Source organism: Odocoileus virginianus, chromosome 30 (genome assembly GCF_023699985.2).
Source record: "Odocoileus virginianus isolate 20LAN1187 ecotype Illinois chromosome 30, Ovbor_1.2, whole genome shotgun sequence".
Taxonomy (NCBI): Eukaryota; Metazoa; Chordata; class Mammalia; order Artiodactyla; family Cervidae; genus Odocoileus; species Odocoileus virginianus.
The window spans coordinates 8189916-8204053 of NC_069703.1; the positions used below are offsets into that span (position 1 = coordinate 8189916).

Here is a 14138-nt window from a genome sequence, read left to right on the forward strand (position 1 = left end):
TCCATCATACTAAGATCCACAAAAAAATATATATCTACCATAAAGCAACTTGAATCTGAACACCTTTGTGTTTTGACAATAAAAGGTCACATGGGACCCATTATGTTCCATGGAAAAAGTGAGCACTGTCCACCTTTGCTGCATCAGAACACTCTTGTCCCTTTTGGTGTCAAATAATGCTTTATCATAGTTTGATAACACTGGTCATTTCAAATATTCCTACAGCTTTCTGAATAGGTTAAAGTTACCTATATCTAATGATATCTTGATTCTCACTCTTTGTTTTAATCTGAAACCACAATTTCAGGGGTAAATTGACACATGATAAAAAAAAATAATCACATTTTAGAAACTCAACAGTATTGTTCAGGAGTATTCCATGTGGATTAATTCTTTACTTTAACCTATTAAGGAAATGTTAATCAAAGAAACTATCAACCCATAATTCATTCTTTTCCACTGGCCATTCTCTTTGATTTCATAGGACTCAAATGTTTGGGGCGGGGCTGTTATTTTTAGTAAGCTATTCAATAAACTAGCTGGAAATACCTCCAAGGGATGTTTCTCTTAGGCTACATAAATGGTCTCTAATTTTTATTTAATAAAGGTGTTACTGTCTCTTTCAGTGGTATTAATTAACAGTTGTTAAATCTTTAGCTCAGAAAGTAATTAATAGAAAAAGAGAATGATTTTAACTGATAACTAATTTGCTAAGGATATTTATTATATGAATTAAACAAGCACAAACTTTCTTTTTTCTGTCAACTGAGACATCCAATAGCAAATAAGATTAGTCACAATATAACATGTGCAAAAATAAAACTGTTCTAAGTGTGTATGTTCAAATAAATTCATCTAAATTAAATTCTATTAATATCTACAATATTCAAAGTCCTATGTTCACAGGGCTTGGAGCAGGTAACAAAATGGATGAGCCCTACAGATGTTCTTTCAAGGAATTTTTGGTCTAATAGGGAGACTATTGAAGGATGGAAATTACTACTAACATGGAACTTAGAGGGTGACAGCTTGAAAGGACAAATGTTAGAACTCATAGCCTGACTTGTACTCCAGATGATTCTAGATTTATGGCCATTCTTATGGGAGTTCAGAAGTTCAAGGTCAGATAATCTCAAATTCTTGCACAGGGTAAGAACCAGTCAAACAGTGAGTTAAACAACTATCTACCATAGACAGTTGGTGGGCCTAGCATTCTGTATTTGAGAGCTTCAAGCACCTTGCAAACCTAAGTGCTTTTCTGTTTTAAGTCTGTAAACCATCTGAGGAAGCACAAATAATAATTTTCATTTAATCAATCAAGAGACCAAGAGAATTCTGACTTCAACCTACTGGTTTCCCCAAAATAAGAGGATGTCACCACACTCATAACAGATTTTAAATCTGGACATTTGCTAGTCGGCATACAATAGCTCTCATTTCACAACTCTGTGGTATCTTCATCAGGCACCATCAGATCTATCTTTGTTTTAAAATGCTTTTGTTTCCTGGCAAGACAAATGGAAATCTGAAACTATGAAAAATCTAAAGTTTGTGAAAGGAAAAGCTGAGAACTAAAGAGACCAGAACCACAACCTTTACCCACATCATCCCAATTCAACTCCTTGTTTCTCTCTGTTTCCCAAACACATTTGGTGCAGAGCCTATTTCAGAGCTCCCCACCTAGCCCCATCCCAGCTGTTCTCTCCCTCACTGCAGGATAATCAGGACACAGTGGCCCCCTTTGGCTCCATCCTCTTGCCCCTGAGTATCAGGGTGGGGGCGGAAGCTATGTGCTGCCCTCAGGCCTGATGACGCGGTTAGCTGCTCTTACATCCTTTCATCACTCAGTCGCTCTCTGCGCCCTCACTTCCGTATAACCTTCCATCTCTGATGTATATAACTTCTCTTTGTTTTCACGTGACAAGGAAATAGCTCCCTCCAATGTCATTATGGTCCCTTTTCTGACAAAGCTAAGAGCTTCCAGGGGCTTCCTAGGTAGCTCAACGGTAAAGAATCCACCTGACAATGCAAGAGATGCAAGAGACATAAGTTCGATCCCCACGTTGAAAAGATCTCCTGGAGAAGAAAATGGCAAGCCACTCTGGTACTCTTGCCTGCAGAATCCCATGGACAGAGGAGCCTGGAGGGCTACAGTCCACGGGGGTCACAAAAGAGCTGGACACGACTAAGTAACTAAACAACAACAAGGGCTTCCAATCTCCTCTTCTCCTCCTCTTGCCCCTGTCCCCCTTGATAACGTTTCTCCACTGGTAACCCATCTTCCCTTGACTTCCATGAAACCTCACTTTCTCTCTAATCATGTCTTCTAACCCCTGGCCCTTTTATGCCTCAAAGCTTCCAATCCCTGCTTGTTCTAACTCTCTCCTTCAAAGAATCCTCCTTTGGTATCATTTTAACTATTATATCCAAAAAAACTGGCTACAGAATCCATTCTCTAGCCTGTCTTTTGGTAAGCTGGCTCTGCACCTTCAACAGCCCAGTGGGTATTTCTCACTAGATCACCAACTCTCTGAAGCATCAGCAACTTCCTCTCAGTTTATAGCATCACGTTTCTGTCAAAACCATCCAAGAGTCACTTAAGCTCAAAACCTTGGACTCTACTTTGATTTTCCTTTCTCTTCCCACTCACATAGTGAATCAGTCACCTCTCTCTTTCCCATTCCTGCCACCAAAGCCGAAGTCCTACCTCCCTCACCATCTTTACTTCCATGTGTTACTGCAGTAGATTCTAGCTTGCCTGTATTCTCCAGAGTGTGCACACCAACCCCTTCCTCTCATTTGCCTCCCCTCCTGCCATCACACTCACATCCATACCCTGGTTTCAGATGGCTTCTAGAAGGCTTTTTTTAACTGTCATTATCATTATCATTATTTCACTTCATTGCTGAAAAACTTTCAGTGATTCTCAGAATGTCTCAACTGGGCTTTCAGAGTGCCCTAAGATGTGTTCACTAGCTTTCCAACTTTATTTTGCATCACTGTAACACAAAAGCTTCTCACAGCCCAGTCCCAAACATTTTTGCTCTTTCACCAACGTCTGGTGCCACCGTCAGTCCCTCATCCAGCCATGCTCTATCTTATCCTTTTCACCAATCAAAAACCTTAGCCATTCTGGGCATGATATATTCACAGGATCACGATAAAGGCACTGCCATTCTAGACACACTGGACAACCACCCGTAAGTTCCTAAACACACGATGCTCTTGCACACCTCTGCACCTACACTGATGAACCCGCAGCTTCCTGAAAGGTTCCTCCTTCTTCTTGTCCTCTCGGAGAAAAGCTCTGTTTGTCCTAAGGTTTAACTCATGTGCTACTTCTTTTTTAATTATCCCTCACCCCCAACCAAACCTGACACCCAGCAGGTGTACTTGATGGACCTTCTCCTGCGTTATCACTGCACTAGTTTATATCACTGCTATATATTTGCCAGATACACTTACAGGGTCTCCTCCCCGCTAGGATGAGGCAACACAACTAGAGGTAGGAACCATATCTTACGTGTTTCTGAATGTCTCTCTGCTTCTAGCATTGAATATGGGCTATAGTAGAGACATTCACTAAACATTTAATCAAAATTAATCATCTAATTGTGACTGTAACTTTCTTGCAAAGGAGGACTATAAAATGATCCCTACTTAAAATCCTGCCAGGTAGATGACTTCTTTCTGAATGATAATAAAAGATGTTATATTATTAATTATTTCATAGAGAATATAGCCTTTTTAAAACCAGGAACCATGTCTTATAATTCTTTCAAACTGTAATGGATAGATTCATAGATGGAAAAATGAAGAGGTTAGAAAAGTAGGTCCTTTTCCTCCTTCCATTCTGTTTTAACACATGTTTTTAAATGGCTTCTGCTGTGCTGTGCTTAGTCACTCAGTCAGGTCCAACTCTTTGCGACACCATGAGCTCCCCTGTCCATAGAATTCTCCAGGCAAGAACACTGGAGTGGGTCGCCATGCGCTCCTCCACGAGATCTTCCCAAACCAGGGATCAAACCCAGGTCTCCCAGACTGAAGGAGGATTCTTTATCATCCGAGCCACCAGTGGTGACTACTACCCAAATAGCTTGTAAGCAGTATAAGTATGAGAAGATAGCAAGTTGATTTCATCTACAAACCTCATTGTTGACAAATGATTGTTTTCGTTCTTTAAACATTTATGAATAAATAGGTACAGGCTAAAGAAACAGCTACCAGTACAGCTAGAATAAGCTTCTTAAAATCCAATTAAGAAATTAGTCCACATCAGAGGTGAGGTTCCTTGGCATTTCCCACGTGCCACTGTTCCACTTAACGATACTACCAACAAGCTCCTAATCTGAAGGTCAGCAAGGGTAAGGTGACCAGTGAATACATATCAGTGATCACCAGTATAAACGCACAAGGCTCTTTCAAATGTAGGAAAATTAGTAAGATGGAAAGTGCTTGTTTGCAGAAGTGATGCTTCTATTCAATGAATCTAATATTCATATAAAATTCAAGGATTTGATGTTGTCATTATTTTACGCAAGGTACACTACAGGCAGAGGGCAGACAAACTTCCTTGCCAAACACCTTAATTTAGATTCAAAACTGAAAGCAAATTTCTTTCATGACTCAGAAGCATTAGGTAGACGAAAGTTAAGTTACTTTGACCTCATCAGAGCTAAACAACAGCAGAGGGAGAAGTCCCGGCAGTTGATTAAAGGCATTGTCCTGACCACCACAGCTAAGCAAGGACCGCCTTGTGGAACCAGGTCAGAGGACACTCATTTCTCTATTCAACTTCGAGGCGCCACTTTGTAAATGACACAATCATTTTTGGGTACAAGAGGTGCTTTAAATGTGGTAACATTATATCATTTCAGCTATAATGATCATAATTACTTATTTCTTTTAATCACAACCCACTTAACCACTTTAGTACAGAGGACTAGTTCAAGGAGTTTAATTTTCATTCAACATCTAATCTTTGTGTTTACTGAAACCCTTCACGGGCTTTGTTTACTGTCTGCTTGCTGGCCTGGACGTTTGATCTTGCAAGACTAGATCAGACAGGGTCAGATAAAATACTGATTACTAGAATAAACCAGGCTTGAGGAAGTAACACTGGTTTTTAAAAATCCTCATTTCTCCCAGCTTTTTAATATTTTGCAAAATAAGCTCAAATAAACAAATAAAATTAAGACAACTAGCAATCAGAGGTTCTTGAGCAATGATTGAGAAAAGGAAAGTGATGGGGATAATTTTGCTCTCTAGCCGAAGTATGGGGTTTGGTTAGGTCTGCTCATTTTAGTGGTATTATTTTATGACACAAACAATTTTGTGAGATCCACTAGATTTGTGTAAACTTTCAATGACCCCTTAATTCTTGTGACATATTAAATACTTGAGATTGACCTGACCAAAAATGATAGTTCACTTTGCTTTTGGTGCCAGATGGAAAACATTTTAAACATAAAGTTATTTTCTTTTAACTTATTAGTTTTTAATTAGGGAACATTTAAAATATACCATCCGTTCTTTGTTAACATACTTTCTTTCTCTTATAAGCTCCCCTGTGAAAGCAGATTGCCAGAATAACATAATTTCTAATAGTATTGCACATAATTGCCACTTACCTTCATAAAAATGATGGGGCAAGTTTATGTCTAAATAGATTTAATACATAAGATGACTTAGGTTAAAAAATTAGGTGTTTTAATAAAATGTGTAGCACATAAGAAAGAAAAATTCATAGGTAAATCTCATATAACCCCTAGAATTCTTGAAAATAATTAATAGCATGAATGCTTCTAGGTCCCTGTGGATTAACCTTGTGTCCAACACTAAGATTCCTACATAAACAATTATTAATATTGTGCTTTTTGTTTTGCTTTGCTTTTCCATAAAGTATACCTTTTTTTCCTCTTAAACCTGGGAGTTTATATGAGCTCTACATTGTAGAAGCTGGGCCAGAAGCAATTACAGTATGAGATGAACAGCAATAAAAAAATGCCATCTAAAGCAACCAACTATGCCATTCACCCACTTCATTTTCTTCAATATCAAAAACTCCTGGGAAGTAGGTTCATAGTTCTGATCTTTAAAACCATAGTATACAAACTGTCTCCCCATCTATCCTAAATTAACACTAATGTTAACTCAAATACGTCTGTGTCAACTATGATTGTCTTTGAAATTAAAGGAAAAAGGTAAACAGAATGTGCTTTGCTATGATCACTGGGGAAAATAAAGTTAACATGCTAAGCCAAACCAACTTAGGACGTTTTAAAGAGTAAGTGTAAACGTTTAGCTATAATAACAACAAATTCAAAAAATGCACATTAAAATGTTTACTTCAAAATTTAGACAATTCTATTTGTATATAGTCTTCACATCTGTTTTTAATGATATCAAATTATTGATTATTCATTTTTCTCATATTTATTTAAGCATTAACTATAGAATTTGCAATCTGATCTTTTTTTTTTTCTAAATCCTTTCAGTAGACTTTTATTTTTGCCAGGTTTTAGTCATATTTACTTTGATCTTTCAAAGTATGTAATTATTTTACTGTTTATTTACTTCTATGAGAAGAGAAAAAAATTTTGACCTACAAGATCTATATGTGGCAATTTGTAACAGAATCACATAGCTTATGTTTAGGAAATCATGGTTTTGATTAAGAAGCAACCATTTAGTTCCCACTGTTTTATTAAAACAGACATTAGAAGATAATAGGAAACATATTTAACAATGTAGAGTGCATTGAGTTTGACCGTCAGTAAGTGAGCTTCAGATTTTCCTCTGCACTGAGCATCCGCAATGATATATGCACGCTGGTAACTATGGGACGGGAACAAGGGAGGGGTGGGGACACAAGAGAAGACAGAGGTCACTGGCGCCTGGGTTCTGGGGAAGAGCGGGGCACCGCACCCCGCTCGCGTGCTTGCCTGGAGCATGCCCATGGACAGAGGGGCCTGGCAGGCTGCAGTCCTCGGGGTCACGCAGAGTCAGCCGCGATGAGCGACTAAGCAGACGCAGTCCCAGGTGGAATTCTGGTTTGGCTACTTTATCTCCAGGCTGGAAACTCCAGGTTTGGTTGTTTTGTTGTTTGTTTTTTCATTTTGAAAATGGATGGACACAAACAGAAATTTCACAAACAAAATCACTGCTTTCTCACGAGTAATGGATTCTACTAGATAGGAACCCCCACAGGGACATCTATTCATAGCATAAAGCTTCTATCAGTGGAAATGCTCCTGTATAGGTCCAACACTTCCTTTTCTCTGAAGGTTGAAGGTTAATAAAATGCACTTCTCTGGAGTGTTTATTTTCTGCACACCATTCTACCTGTCATGAATTCTTTGTTTTTCCTCCCACTCCCTTGGTTGATGAATCAACACCACTTGAACTGTTTTACGGCAGCTTGTGTTTACTTCACACATACCTTAACCTTCCCTCTTCTCCTCCTACTGACACACACACACTTTTCAACAGCAACGACTAGCGCCCTCTCTTTGAGTAGCATGTGTACATAGCATCTGGCCGCCTCTTCAGGTGTGGATCCTTGACCTCCTGAAATCAAGGCCTCAGTCTGCTTTTATGGCACTGAAAGAATTAACTGTGCATTTACTATCTCAAAGGAAAAAAACAGAGCTTGAAGAACTGAATCTCTAAGAAAGAAAGGAGAAAAGTAGAAGACCTAAGTGTTGATGTGTATGTGAACACACATACACACATACAGACACACACACATATTCCGCAGTGGCAATTCTGAGAACACTATAGTGAAATTTCCAGTCTTTCTGAATTTAGAACTATACTCCACTGTTAAAAGAGTACGTACATTCTCTTCCTTTCTCTTATAATAGCAAGTAAATGAGATCTAACAAATGACCTTGAAGCGGTATGATTCTTTTGATTTTTTAGCCAAAGAGGATATTGTTCAAACATTTTAACAACCTGATTTTAAAGGAAAAACTTGGAGACAACACTTACAGAAAAGAAACACTTCCGAACTACACAATCATGTCTTAGAACGAGGAGTTATTCATCTTATCCTGTACAAGAGTTAATATTAGTAACATTCTGAAGCAAGTCCCCAAACTGGAAACTAGAAAGTCTAAAGAATTTTAGAATATGTTGAAAAGGAATGGATCTTAATGGAATTTTCAGTGACCTTAATTTCTACTGGGTAGTTCAACCTCTTGACTTTCCTTACAAATTATATATTTAGCATAAAATGCTCTCATTCCTTTGAAACCAGAAATGGGCCACCAATGGAAATAAAGTTCATTTGTTCAAAAGGTAACCTGGTAAACAAACTCCCAAAAGCAGCCAAGAGGCATTACTTTGACACTGTTTCCCTAGAAAAAACTTGCAGGGTAATAAAAACAAAGAAATTCTTCCTTTACATTACCTGTCCACCATAAACTGTCATTTAACCCTCTCCACAGGGGCAGTAAACCACTAGCAAGGCTCTGGATACCCAAATAAAGTGCAACAGATAATATCATAGGCACGCAAAATATGGCCTAGAAGGACCCTCAAACACCAATCTGTTCTGTTCCCCCAGATTCCCCCAATTTCCTCAGGGGCTAGTAGCATTTGAATTGAATAGCCTTTGAATTGGGATGGGAAGAATAGAATTTTTCCAACACTGACCAATTTGCAATGGCATAATATGATTGATGTTTAATTTAAAGGGCTGGATGGCCTAAATAGTATGTCATTTATTATACTGATGATAAGAGAACTATTTATTCAATACCAGATATAATTCCATATATATTACTGCTAGTAGAACTACTACTATTAATAAACAACAACTAAAATAATGTAACAATGATTAAGAGATTACTTTGTGCCGGTATTAAGGTATTTAGTCCTTGTAGCCAGTTAGCGACTTACTTTTTTTTTTTTGCGACTTACTTTTATTACTTCCAATTTTCAGATGAGGAAACTGATTCTTGGTAAAGTTAAATAATTTATTCAAACTCACACAGTTAGCAAACAGAAGACAAAGATCTGAATACAAATTCTCCTGACTACAGAGTCCCTTTGCTTTAACCACTATTTTGGAATTGTCTCCAAATAAACACAATATCAAAACTCCACTTCTGATCAAAGACTTCCTGATACCACACATTCATTTCAGTTTGCTAATTGGTACTTAAACTATAAGTGCTAATTTAACCTAGAATGACTGCTTTTAAATTACATTAATAAATTAATGAGGCTAATTCATTTCAATGTATGACAAAAACTACTGTAATGATGTAAAGTAATTAGCCTCCAACTAATAAAAATAAATGGAAAAAAAAATAAAAAAATAAAAAAAATAAAATAAATTACATTAATAAATTAATGAAAATGATTTATTGATTGAGTTTTTAAAATAGACATGCCTGTCTAAAACATACCACTTCAAAATATTTTTAAATATTTCAGCCTTCACACACCTCTCTTGTGAAAACTATAAACTTCATACATTATGCTAAGAATTTAGTTTTAATGCCATCTTAGTTTTAAGGGAGCCAATTTGAACCTCTTAATGAAAATATTAAGAGAATCCTATCTTGTACCCCAATGCTCACAGCAGCACTATTTACAACAACCATGACAAGGAAGCAACCTAAGGGTCCATCAATGAATGAACAGATAAAGATATGATATTTGCATACAACAGAATATTATTACTCTGTCACAAAAAAAGAATGAAACACTGCCATTTGCAGCCGCATGGATGGACCCAGAGATCACCATACTGAGTGAAGTCAGACAGACTTATGATATCATTTATTTTTTTGTTGAATCTAAAAAAATAATAATAATACAAATGAACTTATTTACCAAACAGAAATAGACTCACAGACTTAGAAAATAAACTTATGGTTGGCAAAGGGGGAAGGGGAGATAAATTAGGAGCATGGAATTAACAGACAGACACCACTATATAGAAAACAAATAGCAAGGATTTACTGTATAGCCCAAGGAACTATATTTCAATATCTTTTTGCTAATAACCTAAAATGGAAAAGAATCTGGAAAAAAAACTGAATCACTTTGCTGTACCCCCAAAACTAACACAATATTGTAAATCAACTTTTCTTCAATTTAAAAAAAATCCTACCTTGAGAAAAAATTACATAAATTTTTCATTAGAAAGTTGTATCTAAATCAGCATAAATTCCCAAGAGTCAACAATTCCTTGACCTAAAAAACTGAAAATCAGCTTCAAAAATATAAACTAATTTACCTTTAATCTTCTTGTACTTTTTATACCATCTCCCAAACTCCTGGCACTTGGTTGCTGACACGTTGGCATAATATGTGCTATTTACAATGGATGAAATCATACTCTGCAAAGAAAAAAAAACGGTTATTTTTGATATGAATATTCCTTTATAGGAACAAGAAAGGGGGCATTATAGTCTACACCAATCTCCTTTGTCTTTTAAGTTTGAAAAAATCATTCTCCTACAAACTAAACTATTAAACACAATTACCAAAATTTACTATCCCTATAACTTGTAGATGACAGTGCTTTCACCAAAAAAGTAACTGGGGGACAGTGTCAAAGAGAGGGGACAGGACATGCAGACTGACTGCAAAGGCAAAGAACAGTTGTGATTTAGGAACCCCAGCAAAAGGTGAGATCAGATGTTCCTGCATCTGTAATCCAAATAATGCCTTTCAGATATTTCTGTTCAGCTTCCAACTGCAATAAGCTTACACAGCCAAGAATCTGAGAACATCCGTGCTACACACTGCAGAACAACATTTAGGGAAATAAGTTAAATTAATATAATTTATAGAAACGTGTGATTAGCACTTGTGTGAAAATTCACCAAATGAAAAAATTAACAGTGCTATTTTAGAGCAGGGGAAACTAAACATAACACTTGTACTGTGTTTCAACCAAAAATGCATCAAACTTTCTGAGTACTCAAGTACCCGATTCCTTCTTGCTCTTCATGCTCCTTTCTCTCCTCAGCTCAACCCCTTAGCTGATTTGTTTGAAAGTGCAGTTAAAAGGAAAGAGAAGGGGAACATAACCTGACTCACCACTGAAAAATTAAAAATTAGAACTGCACGTGTGTGCTCAGTTGCAAAGTTGTGTCTGACTTTTTGTGACCCCATGGACTGTAGCCCGCCAGATTCCTCTCTCCATGGGATGTCCCAGGCAAGAACACTGGGGTGGGTTGCCATTTCCTTCTCTAGGGAATCTTCCTGACCCAGGGATCAAACCCGCGTCTCCTGCATTGGCAGGAGGCTTCTTTACCACTGAGCCACCAGGGAAGCCCTATAACTGCACACCTTGAATTAAATTTCACACAGAGGTACGTTTTTAGTCAATATGGCATGCTTGGACCAACATTCATGGCGGATGTTAACTTACACCTGAATGAATGTAATAGTATGTGTGTATGTTTTGCACACAGATTTTATTTCTGCAAATTCTGTCTAAAAGCAAATGGACATAAACAAGTCAAGAAATCCAAATGACCTATGTAAGGCTTTATATCCTGCCTTGAAATCTCATCTTTCTTACAAAAGGTTTCCCCAGATATGAAGCAGTTAAAGGAAATTGTAGAACTTCTAATGGCATTTTGACAAAGTAGTCAAGATAAAAAGCATAACAATAAATGAAGGCATTGGCAACTTATTTACCAGGAAGTTCAAACACCAGTAGATAGTCCTGCCTAGACTCCCATATAAGACAGTTTCCTCTCTGAGTTCACAGGCTCCCTCTTTTTTAATCACTACACAGTACTGATGAGGGGAGTGGGGATTCCTAATTCAATTCACAGAAATCTCTTTGGTTCTTTCTATACAGCAGATGGCTGTCCTGCCTGCAGTCACTGATTTCTAAATGACAATTCTGTTCTCTATGGGGAGATAGTAAAGAGAACTCTTAATCTGAGGCTCTGAACACAGCCCTGGAAACACAAAGAGCCAGTATCACCTGAGTGTATCGCAGAACCTCCGAGCCTTGCAAGCTACCTTAGAGGATCGGTGGAATCCTAATCTTCCTGAGACAGGGTTTAGCTTTGTGTCTTATTAACAAGGAGTAGAGAAGTCTCTTGGCTAGCTGGGCTATTTCCTTCCTTCTCTGGGCTGAGCTTTCCTCTCTGTCCCAGTCTGTGAGACCCTTGAAGACAGTGACTATGTCTCTTTTTTTTGTTCCTTGTGCCTAACACAGCTCTGATGTGGGATATCTGAGTCACCAAAATGAAACAGATGAAAAGGGACAAAGATGAAATTTTAAAATGCCAAACTGAAATGTCATAATAATGAAAAATTTAACATGAAAGCAGTCTAATAACAGATGCACCAGCCACTCTAGTGTATGTGAATAATTACAGATGTACTTGTCATCTTTCTTTGTGGTTTGCATGAATCTTACCCTCTGCAAAAGCATAAGATATATAGCTATGGCAGGAGTCAGAGCTAAACCTTCTATTGCAAAGTGTCCTAGAAAGCTGATTAAAATGGAAAGTGTTTTAAGTCCTGCCTGGAGCTGCCCCTCAACTCTCCCTGGCCCATAACACCAGGAAACAAACCCATATCAGTCTGGTCCCAAATGATCCACATTTCTCCCACTTCCTGGCCTCCCTACTTTGTCGTTATTCCAGATGCATCTTCATTAACACTCTCGTCTTAGTGGCTAGTGTCAATCTATTTGGCCGAGAGGAGATATCCACGTCCACAGTAAGAGAAAGTCCATTAAGAGAGTAGGCACTGAGAGAGGGCATCAGAGAGCAGACAGACGGAAACCACAATCACAGAAAACTAGCCAATCTGACCACAGGACCACAGCCTTGTCTAACGCAGTGAAACTAAGCCATGCCACATGGGGCCACCCAAGATGGACGGGTCATGGTGGAGAGGTCTGACAGAATGTGGTCTACTGGAAAAGGTAATGGCAAACCACTTCAATATTCTTGGGTTGAGAACCCCACGAACAGTATGAAGAGGCAAAAGATAGGACACTGAAAGATGAACTCCCCAGGTCGGTAGGTGCCCAATATGCTCCTTGAGATCAGTGGAGAAATAACTCCAGAAAGAATGAAGGGATGGATCCAAAGCAAAAACAATACCCAGTTGTGGATATGACTGGTGATAGAAGCAAGGTCTGATACTGTAAAGAGCAATATTGCTCTTTATAACCTGGAATGTTAGGTCCATGAATCAAGGCAAGTTGGAAGTGGTCAAACAGGAGACGTCAAGAGTGAACATCAACATTCTAGGAATCAGCAAACTAAAATGGACTGGAATGGGTGAATTTAACTCAGATGAACATTATATCTACTACTGTGGGCAGGAATCCCATAGAAGAAATGGAATAGCCATCATAGTCAACAAAAGAGTCCGAAATGCAGTACTTGGATGCAATCTCAAAAACGACAGAATGATCTCTGCTCGTTTCCAAGGCAAACCATTCAATATCACGGTAATTCAAGTCTATGCCCCAACCAGTAATGCTGAAGAAGCTGAAGTTGAACAGTTCTATGAAGACCTGCAAGACCTTCTAGAACTAACACCCAAAAAAGATGTCTTTTTCATTATAGGGGACTGGAATGCAAAAGTAGGAAGTCAAGAAACACCTGGAGTAACAGGCAAATTTGGCCTTGGAGTATGGAATGAAGCAGGGCAAAGGCTAGTAGAGTTTTGCCAAGAGAACGCACCGGTCATAGCAAGCACCCTCTTCCAACAACACAAGAGAAGACTTTACATGTGGACATCACCAGATGGCCAACACCGAAATCAGATTGATTATATTCTTTGAAGCCAAAGATGGAGAAGCTCTACACAGTCAGCAAAAACAAGACCGGGAGCTGACTGTGGCTCAGATCATGGACACCTTACTGCCAAATTCAGACTTAAATTGAAGAAAGTAGGGAAAACCACTAGACCATTCAGGTATGACCTAAATCAAATCCCTTTTGATTATACAGTGAAAATGAGAAATAGATTTAAGGGACTAGATCTGATAGACAAGAGTGTCTGAGAAACTATGGAGAGAGGTTTGTGAAACTGTACAGAAGACAGGGATTAAGACCATCCCCAAGAAAAAGAAAGGCAAAAAAGCAAAATGGCTATCTGAGGAGGCCTTACAAATAGCTGTGAAAAGAAGAGAA

At 38.2% G+C, this 14138-nt stretch overlaps 1 protein-coding gene across 7 annotated transcripts in view; it reads right to left on the reverse strand.

Annotated features, from left to right (window-relative positions):
• Positions 1-14138, reverse strand: part of SATB2 (SATB homeobox 2) — a 248557-nt gene that overhangs the window by 88927 nt on the left and 145492 nt on the right. For all 7 annotated transcript variants that reach the window (XM_020890434.2, XM_020890433.2, XM_020890435.2 and 4 more), the window contains one exon: positions 10253-10355. In XM_020890434.2, coding sequence (XP_020746093.1) covers positions 10253-10355 — 103 coding nt within the window. The remainder of the gene's footprint in view (positions 1-10252; positions 10356-14138) is intronic.